The following is a 21,081-nucleotide window of genomic DNA, read 5'->3' on the forward strand; positions in this document are numbered from 1 at the left end:
ACCCCCTCTCTTTGTCCACCACCTCCATCGCCCACTCTCCCACCACCTCCTTGTGCCCCTTTCTCTGTCCATATCCTATCTCCTCTCTCTTTCAGTTTGCACCTTCCCCTCTCTCTGCCTCCTTTCCTTTAATTCTGTCTCCTCGTCTTCCTTTCTTTGTCTGTCTCCTTTTCCATTCTCTCTGTCTATTTCCTCAAGTCCCCTCTCTGTCTGTTCCCTTAGCCCCTCTCTCTGTCCATCTACTCCTCTTTCCTCTTTCTCTTTCCTTTCTCTGTGCATCTCTACATCTCTGTCAGTTTTCCCCTCCCCCTCTCTGTCCATCTCCTCCTTCCCCCTACTTTGTCCACGTCATCACGCTCACCCTGGTTGGAGGCTGGCGGTTCTTACCCAAACAGTATTTCTTTCCAGACTGTATTCGGTTGAAATCGTTTACGATCACATTTTTACCGGTGCTTTGCCCATGTATACACATGCCAAATATAATTCACAAATATTTAACACATTTCACATGTGTTTTTATACTTAAATCATCTGTATCCCTAGCTAATTTCGCCCTGCAGTTTCATTGCCACATAGCTCGACGTGCATGATGTTATACTTGAGCGATGTGCTGTACAGTGATACAATTTTGCAGGTTCATCCAGCTGTATGTGACTATAGTCTACAAAATGTTTTATGATTAGAGTTAGTAGTAAAGGTGTATGAAATGAAAATGTGATACACGATGACGCAGTTTTCACGCATTTCAGTGTTTATGACGCCGTATCTCTTGAACTAGATGTCATTCGACGATATAATTTTTCTGGTACATTCGGTGGCAAGTGTGAATACTTTCTGCCAAATTTGTCACGAATACGGTTAGTAATAAGGAATTGATATGCTACAACGTCATTATTCATGCGACAGCTTTGGGATCGTCAGTGAGAAAAAGTTTTCTAACTGTTTTAAATTATGTGTAAAGTTTGTTGCAAGCCCTTAAGTGCTCTCATTCTCAAATACTGGATAAATAAAGTCAATGGGTTTTTCAAATATTCCAGTCTTATAGGTAGATATGTCGTACCTTCACAGTAAGCGATATGCATAAAATGTTTGGTTGAAATTCTTCCAGTGGTTCAAATGTGGAACATAGGTATACAGATACACACATACATATATACGTACATCCATTTTTATAATATGTATGGACATTAACAGCAGCAGAAAGTGGCGTAACGGGACTAGGATTCGTAATGAAAAGGGACATTCTCATCAGATTCCACACTTGACCAGCTCCACCAGTGACATTTCACGTATACATGCCAACGTTGCAAACAGCAGATATAGATACATAGAAGGTATATGAAGACACTGAACTGCTAATTCACTATGTAAAGGGTGATGAAAATCTAATAACCACGTGGACTGGAATGGACGTATAGAGGAAGGAAGAAAGAGTAACTGGAGCATATGGACTTGACAGAAGAAATAAGAGCAGAGAAAGGGTAATTGAGATTTGCAATAAAAATGGTAAAAGCGAGTAGCTTAAACCGTGGTCTAGGGGTAGCATCTTTGACTATCAATTAAAACATTCTCGGTCGCGGGTTCGAAACCCTCCGCGGCTTTGATCAATAATTAGCATTGGCGGCGGAAGACTTCCGATATAAGGAGTCACCCTCATTTTGCCAACGGCCATGTCAAAGAGGGTGGAGGACCGACAGAGGTTAAGAGCACTCTCTTGCCCTTGGGGTGGGAAACTGCCCCTAATCAGCAATGATCAACGGGATGATGATGCAGAAGGCAATGGAAACCACTGCACTGAAGACACATGAGACGTATCCAGAGGACGTGTAGCCTGTAATTAAGAAACAGTCATGATGATCTGTGCATTGGCAAAATATTCCCGAATAGCCGCCAATCGGGTCTTCGGGAGGGGACAGCCAAAGGGTAATTGACCATGAGAAAAAGATTGCGTCATCAACTTAGGATAACAATCTACGTGTCGGGGCGTGGAATGTTAGAAGATTGAATGTGGTAGGGAAGCTATAAAATTTAAAGGCTCAATCTGGATATAGTAGGGGCCAGTGAAGTGAAAAGGAAAGAAGACAACATTATCTGATCAGATGATTATATGGAATTATCAGTGACAGCTCAAAATGGTATAACGGTAATAGGATTCGTTGTGAAGAGGAATGTAGGGCAGAGTGTGTACTCCTGGCCGGCCGGAGTGGCCGAGCGGTTCTAGGCGCTTCAGTCTGGAACCGCGCGACCGCTGCGGTCGCAGGTTCGAATCCTGCCTCTGGCATGGATGAGTGTGATATTCTTAGGTTAGATACGTTTAAGTAATTCTACGTTCTAGGGAACTGATGATCTCAGAAGTTAAGTCCCATAGTGCTCAGAGGCATTTGAACCATTTTTTGTGCTCCTGTAAAGCGTTCAGTGATAGAGTTGTTTTTATCAGAATCGGCAGCAAACCAACACCGACAACGATTATTCAGGTATACATGCAGACGTCGCAAGCTGAAGGTGAAGAGATAGAGGAAGTGTCAAATGACGTTGATATGGTAATACAGCAAGTAAAGAGAGATGAAAATCTAATAGTCATGGCAGATTGGAACGCAGCTATAGGGGAATTGGCAGAAGGACTGGTTACGAGACAATATGGGCTTCGGACAAGGAGTGAGAGAGGTGAATGACAAATTGAGTTCTGTAATAAATGTCAGTTAGTAATAGCGAATACTCTGTTCACATGGGGAGGATGTACACTTGCAAAGCGTCAGGTGATTTGAAAAGATTTCAGATAGATCTCATCATGGTCCGACAGAGATTCTCAAATCAGATACTGGATTGTAAGGCGTACCCAGCAGCAAATATAGACCCAGATCACTATTTAGTAGCGATGAAGTGCGACCTGAAGTACTGGTACAGAAGTACCAAGGAACAACGAGATACACATGAAATTCTCTAAGAGTATACGTACAGCAATAAGGAATAGCTCAGGAGGCATTACAGTTGAAGAGGAATTGAGATCTCTAAAAAAGACAGTCACTGAATTTGGAAAGAAAAACATAGGTACAAAGAAGCTAACCGCAAAGAAACCATGGGTAACAGAAGAACTACTTCAGTTCATCGATGAAAGAAGGAAGTACAAGAACAGTCAGGTAAGTTAAGGAATACAGAAATACAAGACGCTGTGGAATGAAATAAATAGGAAGTGCAGGGAAGCTATGACGAAATGGCTGCAAGAAAAATGTGAAGAAATCGAAAAAGAAATTATTGTCGGAAGGACTGATTCAGCATATAGGAAAGTCAAAGCAACCTTTGGTCAACTTAAAAGCAATGGTGGTAACATTAAGAGTGCAATTGGAATTCCACTTTTAAATGCAGAGGAAAGAGCGAATAGGAGGAAAGAGTACATTGAAGGCCTCTATGAAGAGAAGGATTTGTTTGATGTGACAGAATAAGAAACAGGAGTCGATTTAGAAGAGACGGGGGATCCAGTATTAGAATCAGAATTTAAAAGAGCTTTGTAGGACTTAGGGTCAAATAAGGCCAAAGAGATTGATAACATTCCATCAGAATTTCTAAAATCGTTAGTTTAAGTGACAACAAAACTACTATTAACGTTGGTGTGCATAATGTCTGGCGAAATACCATCTGACTTTCGGAAAAATACAATCTACACAAATTCAGAGACTACAAGAGCTGGCAAGTGCGAGAATTATCGCACAATCAGCTTAATAGCTCATGAATCCAAGTTGCTTACAGGAATAACTTACAAAATAATGGAAAATAAAATTTAGGGTAAGTCAGATGAGGATCTGCTTGACTTTAGGAAAGGTAAAGGCACCAGAGAGGCAATTCTGACGTTGTGGTTGATGATGGAAGCAAGATAAATCAATACACGTTTATAGGATTCGCCAATGTCAAATGGTGCAAGATTTTAGAAATTTTAAGAAACCTTGGGGGTGAATTCTAGGGAGAGATGTGTAATATGCAATATGTACAAGAGCCAAGAGAGAATAATAAGACTGGACGACAAAGAAAGAACTGTTCGTATTAAAAAGGGTGTAAGACAAGAATGTAACCTATCGCCCCTACTGTTCAATCTGTAAATCGAGGAAGCAATGATGGAATTAAAAGAAAGGTTGGGGAGTGGAATTAAAATTCAAGGTGAAAGGATGTCAGTGCGACGATTCGCTGATGACATTTCTGTCCACGATGAAAGTAAAGAACGATTACATGGTCTCCTGAATGGAATGAACATTCTAATAAGTGCAGAATATGGACTGAGACTAAATCGAAGAAAGACAAAAGTAATGAGAGCGGCGAGAAACTTAACATCAGGATTGATGATCACGAAGTAGATGGTTAAGCCATTCTGCTACCTAGGCAGCAAAAAAACCAATGACGGACGGAGCAAGGAGGACATCAAAAGCAGACTAGCTATAGCAAGAAAGGCATTCCTAGCCAAGAGAAGTGTACTAATATCAAATATCGGTCTTAATTTGAGGAAGAAATTTCGGAGAATGTACGTCTGCACCACAACAATGTATGGTAGTGAAACATGGACTGTGGGAAAACAGGAACAGAAGAAAATCGAAGCATTTGAGATGTGGGTCTACAGAGAAATATCTAAAATTCGGGGGACTGATAAAGAATGAGGAGATGCTGTACAAGATCTGAGAGGAAAGGAATATGTGGAAAACACTGAAAAGTAGAAGGGACAGCATGATAGGACATCTGTTATGACATCTGGGAATAACTTCCATGGTACTAGAGGGAGCTGTAGAGGGTAAAATCTGTAGATGAAGACAGAGATTGAAATACATCCAGGAAAAAACTGAGGACGTAGGATGCAAACGCTGCTTTGAGATGAAGAGGTTGGCACAAGAGAGGAATACCTGGTGCGCCACATAATACCAGTCAGTAAACTGATGACTAAAAAACAAAAAGTAACAACTCTAGAATCACAAGAAGAAAGAAGAGGACGTATACAGGACAAACTGCAGGGACGTATTCCTAACTAGTAATGGAGGAAAAAAAAGGTCCTATGAACGTATGTGCCTGCAACGACAACAAATCGTCTGGGAACGAAGTATAGAGCTGCATCTCATCCACATCTCCACATCTCAAGTGATGCTCGCAGCGGCCTCCATGGTATTGCACGTGACAGGGACAGAAGCGGTTGCAAGGCAAGAGACACATAATCCTAATTTGGCGTACACCATGTCGGCGGGCCACTTGCCAGGAACTTTATTGTGGTTTGTCTCAATATCCCGTAGAATTGGGTCCTCAAAATCTGGTGTACGCACAGCCCGCCGTCTCCCTGCACGTTCGTCGGTCTGAAAGTGTCCCTGATCACACAAACGTCCAAACCGGGCTTTAACTGTTTTGTGATATGGTTGGTGACTGTGAAGGTGCTTGTTTTGGTACAACCGTGCTGCCACTCAACCGTTTCCATGTGTTTGGTCGTAAACAAAGACCATCTCGGCTTGTTCCCGACATGAACACCGGGACATTCCGCTGCTTACAGTACTTACTCAATCACACAGCCTGAAACACACAAGGAACACACGGCACGTTTACAGAGTTGCTATCATTCTTCCGCACAATCTGCCGTGACAACGATACATTTCCAATCAAGAATATGTATTACTGTATTACGATAAGATCCGGAGACATCGGAAGATTCCAGCTGGATTACGTCCTGGACCGACAGAGATTTCAAAATCAAATGTTTATAAGGGGCGTTCCAAAAGAAACGAGCCAGAGGCATAATTAAAGAAATCAGTACCTGTGTGTTAGAAGTATTGACCTTGGCTGTTGAGACACTCATCCCACAGTGAGATAAGGCGGTGAATGGCTGTCTCATAAAATTCCCAGGGCTGCGATATTTACTAGTTCCGCATGTACAGCTAGACGTCGTCGTCCGAGGTGAATCGTTTGCCCCTCACAGCCTTTTTAAGGAGACCAAAAATGGCGTAATCACAAGGAGTGAGGTTCGGACTGTATGGAGGGTGGCCGAGTACCTCCCATTTGAATTTCTGCAGGAGTGCCGCGACTGTGTTGGCCGTATGAGGCTTTGCATTGCCGTGGAGTAGAATGACCCCACAAGTGAGATTGCATGGTCGTTTTGATTTGATCAAGTGGGAAAGGGTGGTCAAGGTTTGCGAGTAATGCTGGGCATTCCCGTGCTGCACGAAGTGAATCAGAAGGGGGCCATCTTGGTCAAAAAAGAACGTCAGCATAACCTTTCCTGCACTCGCCTGGATGACCTTCGCTTTTTTTGGTGACGTTGACCCTGAATGCTTCCACTGGGAACTCTGACGTTTTGTTTTTGGTTCTAAATGATAACACCATGACTCATCTCCAGTGATTAATCTTGCCAGGAACAGATTCCCTTCCCGAGCATAGCGCGGCAGATGTGCAAGACAGTGGCCATTCGACATGCTTCCAGTGTGGTTGACGACTGTGGGGCACCCATTTGGCGCACACTTTGCGCATGTGCAGTCATTCCTTCATGATGGTCTGAACTCTTCTGACGCTCAATCCGACCACGGCGGCTATGGCTTTCACTGTCACTTGGCGGTTCCTGGGTAATGAGTGCATCCACCAGGAGGACGAAGCCATCGGTAATGCAGTGTGGTGCTCCAGACCGTGCATCATCGGCTAACGACACCCGTCCTTCGCTGAAGCGCTGGTGCTACGCCTCGACCCTCGCAAGGGACGGGCAGTATTCGCCGTAAACTTGTCCAATGCATCGATGAATGTCCGTTCCTCCTGCTCCTTAGGCTGTGAGAAAACGAATAAAACCTCTTTACCTATTTTGATGACGCCTCCATTTCGCTGTTTGCAATGCGACTGGCGGCTTTCGACGATTGATGCATGCTCCTGCTAGCTCTGTAAAGTCACGTGACGTGCACGTGCGCCCTCTAATGACGAGCTGTGAACTTTCACGCTCTGGTCGAAGCCACACCTCGTTACACACGTCACGATATCACCCTCCTGTTACCGGTTTGCGCATTCCAGACTCTGGCTGTTTCTTTTTGAACACCCCTTATAATTGTAAGGTGTACCGAGGTACATATATAGTCTGAGATCACAATTCAGTAACGATAACTAATGGACTGAAATGTAAGAGAAGCATCTGGAACAATCAGTGGGGAAAGGAGTGGGAAATTAAGTACTGAAGGATGATGAGAAGCGTTTGAACTTCATTAAGGATTACTGCGATAAGGAATCATAATGGATGAATTTTAGTTGAAGAGGGACGGAGATTTCTAACGAGTGAAATGACAGATATTGGACAGACAAGTATTGATACAAGAAAGGTAACTGGGAAGAAACCTTGACCATTATTGCGAAGAAACGTTGGGCAACGGACGGAACACCTCAAGTGCTTAGGTAATGACAGGAATACACCAATATAAATCCCTTAGGAATGAAATAAATAGGACACTCAGGACGGCCAAGACGAAATACCTGTAGGAAACATGTGAACAAATCGAAACAGAAATGATTACTGGAAGTTTGTTGTTGTGGTGGTCCTCAGTCCTGAGACTGGTTTGATGCAGCTCTCCATGCTACTCTATCCTGTACAAGCCTCTTCATCGCCCAGTACCTACCGCAACCTACATCCTTCTGAATCTGCTTAGTGTATTCATCTCTTGGTCTCCCTCTACGATTTTTACCCTCCATGCTGCCCTCCAATACTAAATTGGTGATCCCTTGATGCCTCAGAACATGTCCTACCAACCGATTCCTTCTTCTAGTCAAGTTGTGCCACAAACATGTCTTCTCCCCAATCCTAGTCAATACTTCCTCCTTAGTTATGTGATCTACCCATATTGACTCAATATTGTAGAAAAAAAAAAACAGCCTTCGTTGAAATTAAAAGCAAGCAAACACCAAGAGTGTGAAGGAAATTCCACTGTTTAGTGCATACGAAAGAGAGATTAGATGGAATGAATACATTGTGCGCCGCTATATGGGAGAGGACATTTCTGATGACACGAAAGGAGAGGAAACTGGAGTCAGTAAGGGATACATACGCGATCTAGTTTTAGAGTCAAAATTAAAAAGAGCCTTTGCGGTCTTGAGATCAAACAAAGCAGAAGGGACAGATAACTTTCCATAGAACTTTCTACAATCATCCGGGGAAACGGCAACCAAACGACTGTTCAAGTTTGAGAGTAGAATGTATGAGGCAAAGTGCAAAGATTTCCAAGACTCTATGAATGGCTCTACTTTCTCTACACAATTGTTGAGAAGCTGTTAGCAGGCTGTCTAAAGAATATACTTGACCCCCTATACTAACTGTTGCGAGATAAGGGCATATCCACACATTTTCGGAAAAGTATCATCCACACAATTCCTAAGTTCGCAAGAGTCGACAAGTACGAGAAATATCTCACAATCAGCGTAACAGTATACAGCTACATCTACGAATAGAAACTTGGAATATCCATGTAAATATTTTTAAAAAAATATGGCAGAAGGAACAGTCCCCATATTCATGGAAGGAAGCAAAATTGGTAAGCAACTTCAAACCATGGTAGTACTGAACCTGTTCCTGTATTTAAAGACACAGCTCCTTAACGAGTCCATTAGGACAGAGCAAATTATCCATCATCAGTTGGTCTGAATACCAGTTCCTTAACTGCTCTCAGAGCAGGTACAGAATGAAGAGATTCTTCACTGACTATCTGTCTTTGCTGGAGGCAAGAAATACAGGAAAATGCTAGAAGTACAACTCCATCGATGAGGATTCTGTCGTCGTCTGCCAATATTTGTTCCGTCCTGCCCGCATCTCGTGGTCGTGCGGTAGCGTTCTCGCTTCCCACGCCCGGGTTCCCGGGTTCGATTCCCGGCGGGGTCAGGGATTTTCTCTGCCTCGTGATGGCTGGGTGTTGTGTGCTGTCCTTAGGTTAGTTAGGTTTAAGTAGTGCTAAGTTCTAGGGGACTTATGACCACAGCAGTTGAGTCCCATAGTGCTCAGAGCCATTTGAACCATTTTGTTCCGTCCTTGTTGTCGTCACGCCCTTTTTAGATGTACATTAACTGAAGTTCTGTCGGAGGGTGTTTCGCAAGAGTTAGTTGTTACCGTAAATCTTCGCTAACGCCACGTAGGTTACAGCCTTCGCTGTAAACTCTCGTATAGCGCTCATAATCTGTAGACAGCTATACCATTTAATACCTTCTCCAGTCTAGTAAAGTCAGCTTACCAGTTTTAACCATTCTCATTATTAATCTGTGTTTTTCGTAAACATGTTAAAGTACCACTGAAGCTTTGTGGCTTCTACGTGGATTCAATTGGACCTGAAAGTAACAATCCAAAACTAAGTGAACATCTTGAAGTGTTTCTGTCGGAGCTCTTGGGAGAAGACAGGGCCTGTCTGCTCCAATTTTGTATGGCCTTGGGTGATTTCGGCAAGAAATTTGGTACGCAATGTACATGGATTATTAAGAATTACATTTGTCAAAATAATTCACAATGACAACATCAGGGTGACTGAGTTCGGTGTGTGTTTCCATCCAACCGCTGTACCTCTCGCGCTGGCCATTACGCAGCTGCTGGTGGAATACAAACAACAACCAGTGTTATTACATAAAACATCCATGAAGTGATAGAGACAGGTGCATTTCCCATGGATACTCACCGAAATCAAGGACCCAACGGTGAGAGGCTCCAATATCAAGCCTACCGACGGGCAACAGAAAACTATTAGATAAAATTTGTTGTTCCTGTATCAAGATAAACGTTGTTTCTAACCAGATACTGAAACGGCAATCCATTTTGTACACTACAATCAAATTTGCAACACTAAAGTAAACTTCGAACATAGATATCAATCGTTAGGTATACATTTACGTCGTAAATGAAATATAAAATTAAAACAGTATACTTGATGTTTGTACAATAGCTTACAGCGCCATCTACCACAAATATAAAACAAAGTTTTCAGTAAACCGTACATACTTTTTGGAGTAAAACCTAAATATTCAATAAAAATACAAAGCTGCTCACGCCCACACAGGAGCGATGGTTGGGAGCTGCCGAGTTGTAGCACAGACATGTTCCCTTTACTAATATTTACTTTTCACCTGGAAATTTTGTTTGTGTGATCCGTGGTTTTCGAGATATTTAGCTGTCTCAAGTTAAACCAAACACCCTCTATGTAATGTACAGCTTGGAAATATGTATTACAATCAAGATTTATAATGTTCTCATGGGCGACTGCCGGTTTTAGTATTTCCTAGGATTCATTAAGTGCTGAAGCGTCAGCGAATACTTAAAATAATTAAAATTGTGTTGTAATTCGTATATTGTATTTTGTCTGGAATAAAAGTATGAAAATATAACATAAATCAATCTCACTTTTACATTCTTTCCACTTTATAAAAAATATTATGGGCTTCTTTGAAATATCTTTGTTTTTTACAGCAGACCAAACTGAACTTTTAAATCTCAAAACTACAATTCATGTGACTCAACAATATTATCTCTAATATAAAATACAGGTATAATGACCTGAATTAATGGCAAGGTGTCTTCCTTTAACTCGTGTTTATTTTTCTGAGTGAACGGTGAGTGGTGATTCATGAAGAAGAGCTAGTTCACTGCATTGAGTGATCAGATCTGATTCAATCTATGTAAATAACGCTTTGGCCCATCTCTAGTAAGGGCATCTGATTTTAACTGGCGTCGAAGTTAACGCTTTTTGTTCACGATAGGAGTGCTTTGCCGATACACCTAACGATTTTCGATTCTTTCATACGGTGGTGTATTTTCTGACGATAATTAAAACTTTATCCTCGTATCGAGATGTGTTGCATGTAGGCTTACACATATATGCCCTCGTAGACGGAAATGTGCAGGCATTAAAAAGTTAAAATGTTCCTGACTGTAAAATAGCTCTCGTATGAAGCCGGGAATTTAAATTCCCGGAAAGTGTATTGACACAAAAAAATGAAAATTGATAAACTTAGGAGCCTGAATTATTTTACTAACTACAACGACACCCTTCAATCGTATCTTTCGTTGATTATGAACAGATGTAAACAGCACTACACAGCCGATTTTCTGAAAGTGAGATCAGATGATTCCGTCAGTCTTCCCTACATCATTCCATAACTTTTTATGTCTGTTAATTGAGCGTTAATGGAATTCACGGGGCTAGATTGCAACCTCACTAATAGAACTTTTCTTCAGTAACCAGAATCAAAGACGTAAAATAGGCTTCATTCTGCTTTGTGAAACGCTTCTCAGTTTTTGGATCCATAATATTTTATATTTGTTTTCCATCGCCTTCGAGATTTACTCTGTCTTCTGCACACAATTTCTGGAGTGTTATTATGTAATAACAATCGAAATTCATGTTAAAATGCGCTGAAGAGAGCCTTTTATCATTTCTGAGTCCATTCGGACCGCCGTGGGCTTTTGAGCACAGAGTGTTAGTCATAGAAATGCTACATGAATTTCTTACACACTAATAATAAAAAAAATAATGCGTTTGTATCATTCCAAAAATTTAAAAACTTACGTATGTCGCTTGAAATAATGCTACACACGCGACGAGGACACTAAAGCAGAACTGTGTCATTACAACGGAACTCATAGTGCTCTCCAAGTCCTTGACGAACCTGGAAAGAGAAAAAGGTAGATTTAATTGAACGAAACATTAATTAAGGCAGTGGTACGTCCAATTTTAAATTGTAACTAACTGCGCAGTGAAGGCGTTTGTAATGTAGCCACATAAAGACCTGAACCTATTTCACTTTAAACAAATACCGTGACCATTAACTTCTGTTAGAGTTATCAGCAATTTACATTTGAAAACATCTTCAGTAATTTGTAGGAGACCACCTGTCAAAATTTAAGTTGTTAGTAAGATTACAATGTCTTTTTTAGTTCTTTACTATTCTCAGTTAAATGTATATGGCCAACGGCCTTGCCAAAGAGTTACACCATTCCCATCAGATCACCGAAGTTGAGTGCTGTCGGGCTTGGCTAACATTCGGATGGGTCACTGTCCGAGTCTGCCAAGCGCTGTTGGCAAGTGGGAAGCACTCAGCCCTTGTGAGGCCAATACAGGAGCCACTTGACTGAGAAGTAGCGACACCGACCACAAAAAAAAAAAAAAACAACAATGGCCGGGAGAGTAGTGTACTGACGACATGCTCCTCCGTATCCACGTCTGGTGACGCCCATGGGATGAGAATGAAACGACGGCCGGTCGGTACCGTTGCGACAGCGTTTGTCTGTTTTTTTCCCCTTTTTTCGTTTAACGCATATTGCAAATAGGAGGGCGTGACGAAAAGGAATTTTTTAATGTGAAAACTCTTAATACTTTTTAAATAACTTTAATAACATTCTACATTTTTATTTTTCATATCGACATTTTTTCAGCCTTCTGCCGCTAGAACGCTCCGAATTGTAGGGTTTAACATGATGGTGTGTAACAAAACTGCATCGATAGGTGAGAAACGGAGTAACAAAACTGTATCGACGTGTGAGAAACGGCACTCTGTAATTAGAAATCTGAAAACATGAATTCGAAAAGACCGTCCACAGATGGAGAATCGTGTCCTTCAGCATGACAACGCCAGATCACACATGAGTAATGCGATGTATGCAACAATTTCTGTTTTATTTACTACGTAAAAAAAATTGGGGGCATTGTTCTTCATAATGGCCTCGCAAACTGCCAGTAAACATATTTAAGTCATTCTGTTAAAACAGAGGACGAACACGAAATAGCGTATTTCTATTATGTTTCGTTTAAAATTACATACAAAGTGAAAGAACTTATTTGGGTGAAACCATAACACTGCACTGCATTTCATATCTCGTAGTCGAAACCTGTACATTGCAGTTTACATAGCCTAAATAATCTAAATGTTTACACGATCATCGTGTAAAAATTTGTCGGAAGTTGGTTAAGCACTTTTCAGTATTTTTTTGCAAACGTGGTTGTTGTAATGCATAATTGTTTATTATATGTATGTAATATATATTGAAAAATATGTAATCTGTCTCTGTTCAAAAGTTCATTAATGTCCCGTGAAATAATTTAATGTAAATTGACTATATAGAGTCGGTGTCCGTCCAAATATTCATTGGAGTATCGTGAAAATTAGAAATAAATCGCTCAATAACTTTTCGAGATTTTTGGTAACAACGTTAACCAACCGTGCTGTCTTTACATATAGGCTGTATGTTTTAATCTGAGACAGCCAAATATTTCGAATCGAGTCATTATACGAAAAAAAAGTTGTAGGTGAAAAGTTATATTGAGACATGTGTCTGTGTTACAACTGGGCACCGCAATCCAACCTTCCTCTGTGAGGAGGGACCAGCTTCGTGTTTCAAATGTGAACCCCACCCCTCTCCCCTTTTTTATTGCATTTCGGATTCTACCCCAAAAAAATATGTACGCTTTACTCAAACCATTGCCCATTTCAGTCTACTTTTCATTTACGATGTAAATATAAATTTTTTTTCTATGTTGGTTGATGCTGATGTTCAGACATTACTCAAGTGTTGCAAATGTGATTGTAAAGTACAAATAACATGGATAGAAATCGGTATTTCTGACCATAAAGCTATTTGTATGGTAGTGCAATTTTCTCATCCGTATGGGGTTGAGTGCGGCGAGTTCCCAAACCATCGGAATGCTTCATATCAGTGGTCGCACTACAACTCAGCCATCAGGGCTACCGATTTCGGTGTGTGCTTCCATCCTACCTCCATAACTTTCACGCTGCCTACCGGCAGAATACAAACAAAATCCTTTCTAATGAAATAAAATATCCGTGAAGTGATAGTGACAGGCGCACTTGTCATGGATAATCACTGAAATGAAGCATTCTATGGTGACAGAAAAGGCGACTCATCGATATTAAGCATCCTTATTGGATCATTGAACTATTACATCCACGTCCTTGATCCTGGAATACGCTGAACGTAGTCTCTCACCAGACATTGAAACGGTTAACGCTACTGTACTGTACAGTCGAATCTGTAAAACTAAAGTAAATTTAGAGCGCAATATCAACCGTCAGGGCCCAAAAAGACACATTTACGTCCTAAATGAAATACGGAATCATCTTCGGCGAATCTTAACTGCAAAAACAGGCACATTTGATACATGTCCAATATGGCGCCAACTACCACGAATGGACAACAATGATTTGAGTAAACGGTACGTATTTTTTGGCTCAGAATCCGAATTTAAAATAAAAGTCGGGCGTCCCCATTCGAAAATAAGAAATTAGTTCCGCCCGTGCAACAGAGGTGGTCATGAAGTGGCCACTTGTAGCACAGGTAGATGTCCACTTTGCTCATATTAACTTTTCACCTATAGCATTTTTTTTCGTACGATACGTCGTTTTCGAGATATTTAGTAGTCTCAAGTTAAAACAAGCGCCATCTACATACTCGCTGTTCCAGAAACTTCCAGGACAGGTTTTTTTAAACAGAAAATTGCACTTACCAAGTAACAATCCTAGCCCCTATCGAAGTAGTCCCATCTACACACAGTTGCCAAAGTTATTGGTCTGAAGGCAAGAGGTCGGGCGAACACGCCGGATGTCAGATGGCAAGAGCAGAATGCCTAGTCAGATACTCAGTAATACACTACTGGCCATTAAAACAGCTACACCAAGAAGAAACGCAGTTCATAAACGGGTATTCATTGGACAAATACATTATACTAGAACTGACATGTGATTACATTTTCACGCAATTTGGGTGCATAGATCCTGAGAAATCAGTCCCCAGAACAACCACCTCCGGCCGGTAATAACGGCCTTGATACACCTAGGAACTGAGTCAAACAGAAGTTGGATAGCGTGTACAGGTACAGCTGCCCATGCAGCTTCAACACGATACCACAGTTCATCAAGAGTAGTGACTGGCGTATTGTGACGAGCCAGTTTCTCGGCCACCATTGACCAGACGTTTTCAGTTGGTGAGAGATCTGGAAAATGTGCTGGCCAGGGCAGCAGTCGATAATTTTCTGTATCCAGAAAGGTCTGTACAGGACCTGCAACATGCGGTCGTGGGTTATCCTGCTGAAATGTAGGGTTTCGCAGGGATCGAATGAAGGGCAGAGCCACGGGTCGTAACACATCTGAAATGTAACGTCCAATGTTCAAAGTGAGGTCAATGCGAACAAGAGGTGACTGAGACGTGTAACCAATGGCACCCCATACCATCACGCCGGGTGGTACACCAGTATGGCGATGACGAATACAAGCTTCCAATATGCGTTCACCGCGATGTCGCCAAACACGGATGCGACCATCATGATGCTGTAAACAGAACCTGGATTCATCCGAAAAAATGACGTTTTACCATTTGTGCTCCCAGGTTCGTCGTTGAGTACACCATCGCAGGGGCCCCTCTCTGTGAAGTAGCGTCAAGGGTAACCGCAGCCATGGTCTCCGAACTGATAGTCCATGCTGCTGAAAACGTCGTCGAACTGTTCGTGCAGATGGTTGTTGTCTAGTAAACGTACCTCTCTGTTGCCTCAGGCATCGAGACGTGGCTGCACAATCCGTTACAGCCGTGCGGATAAGATGCCTCTCATCTCGACTGCTAGTGATCCGAGGCCGTTGGGATCCAGCACGGCGTTCAGTATTACCCTCCTGAACCGACCGATTCCATATTTTGCTAACAGTTATTGGATCTGGACCAACGCGAGCAGCAATGTCGCGATACGATAAACCGCAATCGCGATATGCTACAATCCGACCTTCATCAAAGTCGGAAACGTGATGGTACGCCTTTCTCCTCCTTACACGAGGCATCACAACAACGTTTCACCAGGCAACGCCGGTCAACTGCTGTTTGTGTATGAGAAATCGGTGGGATACTTTTCTCATGTCAGCACGTTGTAGGTGTCGGCACCGGTGCCAACCTTGTGTGAATGCTCTGAAAAGCTTATCATTCGCATATCACTGCGTCGTCTTTCTGCCGGTTAAATTTCGCGTCTGTAGAACGTCATTTTCGTGGTGTAGCAATTATAATGGCCAGTAGTGTAGTTAAACCAGTACGGTGTTTTGTACTCTGATGCAATAAGAACCGATTCCGAAAACATCACTAATCGGGGCGATGACATCGAATTGCTTGGCGCAAACGTTTTAAATCTTCCTAATAAAAACTATGGTTTATTGACTGATCTGTAAGAACATACTCGTGGTGAATTATTCCTTTACTGTCAAAGATAGCGTTCAACATTGTCTTTCTTCTAAAAGATTGTCGTTTGACTTTTTCCGAGGCAGTGATCGAGGACTCCGCCATTCAGCACTTTGACACTTTGTGTGAGGCTCATGCTGGTGGCACAAACTTTCACACCAGGAGCAATCTTACACAGAAATGTAGGGTCACATCTGGTTCTATCCATTCGTTCAGCAAAAAGCCTTTGTGTTCCCTGTTTCTGTATGTCTGTTAGCATATGAGGGACATGTTTTGCATTATGTACCTGTTGCCGTATATCATGACGCACACCACAATTCACGTTAAGTTCTTCTGTACATACAATAACATGACGGCCTTCTTGTAAATAACTGCTTTACACGCTCCACTTTGGCGTCAGTGTGTGCTGTAGACGGGCGACCAGCTCTGCCATCATTTTGGATTGAATCTCTCACTGCCTTTGTGCCATTCGAAAACACAACTTCTTGATAGAGCATCGCCTGGGTACGTTTACTTAACCATTGTCGAAGTTTCACTAGGGGTTTTTCCCGAGCTCAACACAGAACTGAATGTTCATTCTTTGCTCCCATTGTGTCACAGTAACTAATGCGCCGAGCACCCGAACAATGTGTTGCTAAGCACAGCGCTGCCACATAGTGAATCTGCCCGGAAACATGGCCAAGGCCAGTTCAAGGACGCACACGTATCAGGTAACATAAAAACTACATTCGTTCTTTTTTAGTACTTCAAACTCAGAAATAAAAAGCTGTCCTGGAAGTTTTATAACAGAGGGAGTAACTTACAGCTTGCAAGTACGTGTGGTGATCAAAATGAATAATGTTCCCAGGGGTATGTTGACAGATCGTAGTGTTTCCTTGGAGCCATTACATACTGAAACATGAGAGGGACTGGTAGTCCTGTCCAAGACGCAAATACCTGTCCACTTACCTTTCTGAGCAGTGGTTCAGTGTTTGGTATTCTGTATTCCGTCTGCAAACAGACGTATGGAACCTCTTATGTTAACCATCAATAATTTTATCTAATGAGTCAAATCATAATCACGCCTTGCTTAATAGCTTAGTGAATGAACTTAGGAATGCAGTAGAGCAACATTCGGCCATCCTTGGTAATTTTCCGGAACTATGTGATCGCAGATGTCTACACATGGCTCATGCTTGCATTAATTTTGGGCCGGTGATATGTTGGCGGTGTGCTGGGACTAAGTAGAGTCCCATTTGTGTTCCATCGGTTTTAAACCAGGCAAATTTGGTAGCTGATGTATATTTATTTATTGCTTCTCAAACCACTGTAAACAGATCCTAGCCTTTGACAGGGGCAGCTAACCACTAGAAAACGCCATCGACGTCAGGTGAGGCATCAAGCATGAAGGGGCGAAGGGTATCAGCAATGAAGCCCACATAGTCGATAGTAGTCAACGGCAATCATGACGCCTTCGATTAACGTTGCATTTCTCATGGAAACTCAGGTGACTATTCCCCCAGAGAATAATACTTCTACCAAGAGCCTGCATATTTGGGTATGGTGTATGTTTCGATTAGCTGTTCGTGTAATGGCGGCACATCTATACACGACTTGTACTGACAAGAAAGGTGATTTGCATTCAGGTGACATGATTTCACAGATTAATGGTCCAGCCACAATGACCTCTGCAGTCATAATCCACAGTTGCCATTGGGTCGAAAGGGAAACACAAAGGGGAAGTTTGGCGAGAAGCCACAGGTCGAGTAATGAGCGCTGAATGGAGTACTCCAAAACATTAGTGACTCCACCAACATTGTACTCCATCTTCAGATCTGCCACAGATTGCTGCCTAACCTAATTTACAGAGTGGTAAATGGTTTGAACTCCATGTTCAGTAATTATAAGTGGACTTCCAAAAGCTGTTCACCTACTTGTACCTCCTTCAGTTACTTTGTACCAAAGTCCTGACAGTAGCAAGATAACAGCAGACCAGTTTTGCCATTTCCGAGATCCTCGATCCCAGGTGCTGGGTCATAATAAGCTTCTCTTTGTCAATCTCACTAATGTTCGCGGATTTTCCAATATAAGGTCCGTATGGTAGCAGGAATGATTCCCCCATCATTTCTGCTCCAATTATACACAACTGGCCATTTAAATTGCTACACCAAGAAGAAATGCAGATGATAAACGGGTATTCATTGGACAAATATATTATACTAGATCTGACATGTAATCACAATTTCACGCGATTCGGGTGCATATATCCTGAGAAATCAGTACCCAGAACAACCACCTCTGGCCGTAATAACGGCCTTGATACGTCTGGGCATTGCGTCAAACAGAGCTTGGATGGCGTGTACAGGTACAGCTGCCCATGCAGCTTCAACACGATATCACGGTTCTTCAAAAGTAGTGCCTGGCGTGTTGTGACGAGCCAGTTGCTCGGCCACCACTGACCAGACGTTTTCAATTGGTGAGGGATCTGGAGAATGTGCTGGCCAGGGCAACAGTCGAACATTTTCTGTATCCAGAAAGGCCCGTACAGGACCTGCAATATGCGGTCGTGCTTTATCCTGCTGAAATGTACGATTTCGCAGGGATCGAATGAAGGGTAGAGCCACGGGTCGTAAACATCTGAAATGTAACGTCCACTGTTCAAAGTGCCGTCAATGCGAACAAGAGGTGACCGAGACGTGTAACCAATGGCACCCCATACCATCACGCCAGGTGATCTACATCTACATCTCCATTTACACTCCGCAAGCCACCCTGTTCCAGTTGCGTACGGTTCGCGGGAAGAACGACTGCCAGAAAGCCTCCGTGTGCGTTCGAATCTCTCCCATTTTACATTCGTGATCTCCTCGGAAGGTAAAAGTAGGGGGAAGCTATATATTCGATAACTCATCCAGAAACGCACCAGCTCGAAACCTGGACTGCAAGCTACACCGCATGCAGAGCGCCTCTCTTGCTGAGTCTGCCACTTGAGTTTGCTAAACATCTCCGTAAAGCTATCACGCTTACCAAATAACCCTGTGACGAAACGCGCCGATCTTCTTTGGATCTTCTCTATCTCCTCTGTCAACCCCACCTGGTACGGATCCCATACTGATGAGCAATTCTCAAGTATAGGTCGAATGAGTGTTTTGTAAGCCACCTCTCTTGTTGATGAACTACATTTTCTAAGGACTCTCCCAATGAATCTCAACCTCGCACCCGCCTTACCAACAGTTAATTTTATATGATCATTCCACTTCAAATCGTTCCGTACGCATACTCCCAGATATTTTACAGAAGTAACGGCTACCAGTGTTTGTTCCGCTATCATATGATCATACAATAAAGGATCCTTCTTTCTATGTATTCGCAATACATTACATTTTCCTATGTTAAGGGTCAGTTGCCACTCCCTGCACCAAGTGTCTATCCGCTGCAGTTTGGCGATGACGAATACACGCTTCCAACGTGCGTTCACCGCGTGGTCGCCAAACACGGATGCGACCGTCATGATGCTGTAAACAGAACCTGGATTCATCCGAAAAAATGACGTTTGGCCATTCGTGCACCCAGGTTCGTCGTTGAGTACACCATCGCAGGCGCTCTTGTCTGTGATGCAGCGTCACGGGTAAACGCAGCCATGGTCTCCGAGCTGATAGTCCATGCTGCTGCAAACGTCGTCGAACTGTTCGTGCAGATGGTTGTAGTCTTGCAAACTTCCCCATCTGTTGACTCAGAGATCGAGACATGGCTGCTTGATCCGTTACAGCCATGCAGATAAGATGCCTGTCATCTGGACCGCTAGTGATACGAGGCCGCTGGGATCCAGTACGGCGTTCCGTATTATCCTCCTGAACCCACCGATTCCATACTCTGATAACAGTCATTGGATCTGGACCAACGTGAGCAGCTATGTCGCGATACGATAAACCGCAATCACGATTGGGTACTATCCGAGCTTTATCGAAAGCGCGAAACGTGATGGTACGCATTTCTCCTCCTTACACGAGGCATCACAACAACGTTTCACCAGGCAACGCCGGTCAACTGCTGTTTGTGTATGTCGGTTAAATTTCGCGTCTGTAGGTCGTCATCTTCGTAGTGTAGCAATTTTAATGGCCAGTAGTGTATAAACTAAATAATGAGAAGTATCCAGACACACCCACTGCATTGCAGTAGTGAAGACTAGGTGTCAAGAGACGTATACCCATCAGTATAAACTGAGGCTGGGAGGATTCTCCTACCGCCGACCGGGTGGCCGAGCGGTTCTAGGCGCTACAGTCGGGAACCGCGCGGCCACTATGGTCACAGGTTCGAATCCTGCCTCGGGCATGGGTTTGTGTGATGTCCTTAGTTTAGTTAGGTTTAAGTAGTTGTAGGTTCTAGGGGAACGATTACCTCAGATGATAAGTCTCATAGTGCTCAGAGCCATTTGAACTATTTTAGTATTCTGCTACGAGCAAAGCAGCAGTAAGAGCAGGATGGGTTGGCCGGGACATGTCATTGACTCCGAACATGCACTAGTCATTGGATGTCAACCGAGTAACAAATTCATGAGGGACTTTTCAGTCCTACAGCTGCGCAGGTCGACTGTTGGTGATGTGATTCTCAAGTGAAAATGCGAGGGAACGACCACCGCTGGACGAAGACCAGGCAGACCTCAGTTAATGACTAATAGGGACCATATACCACTGTGGAAGGTGATTGTCAGAAATGCCCTGAAATCATCGAAAGGAATCACTCATGAGTCCAAACAGATACCAGCTGTTCAGGTAGCGCAATGACTGTGCATCACGAGTTAAAAAGAATGGGGTACAGTAGTCGAGCATGTCCTCAGAAGCTACACTTCCTGTTGTCAATGCTAAGCAACGCTCGAGATGGTATAAAGTCGACGCCACTTCACAATGATTTTAAGTGGTGCAACA

General features: G+C 42.9%; 1 protein-coding gene and 1 non-coding gene across 2 annotated transcripts in view; one reads left to right on the top strand and one right to left on the bottom strand.

Moving 5' to 3' along the window:
- The window catches only part of LOC126101337 (odorant receptor Or2-like), a 52,648-nt gene that overhangs the window by 23,424 nt on the left and 8,143 nt on the right, over positions 1-21,081 (bottom strand). The window contains exon 2 of the mRNA XM_049912008.1: positions 11,523-11,622. Within this exon, the coding sequence (XP_049767965.1) occupies positions 11,523-11,622 (100 nt within the window). The remainder of the gene's footprint in view (positions 1-11,522; positions 11,623-21,081) is intronic.
- Positions 2,198-2,281, top strand: Trnas-gga (transfer RNA serine (anticodon GGA)). The gene is given in 2 exon segments: positions 2,198-2,237; positions 2,247-2,281. It is a non-coding gene; the product is annotated as a tRNA-Ser (tRNA).

This window comes from Schistocerca cancellata, chromosome 9 (genome assembly GCF_023864275.1).
Source record: "Schistocerca cancellata isolate TAMUIC-IGC-003103 chromosome 9, iqSchCanc2.1, whole genome shotgun sequence".
Classification (NCBI taxonomy): Eukaryota; Metazoa; Arthropoda; class Insecta; order Orthoptera; family Acrididae; genus Schistocerca; species Schistocerca cancellata.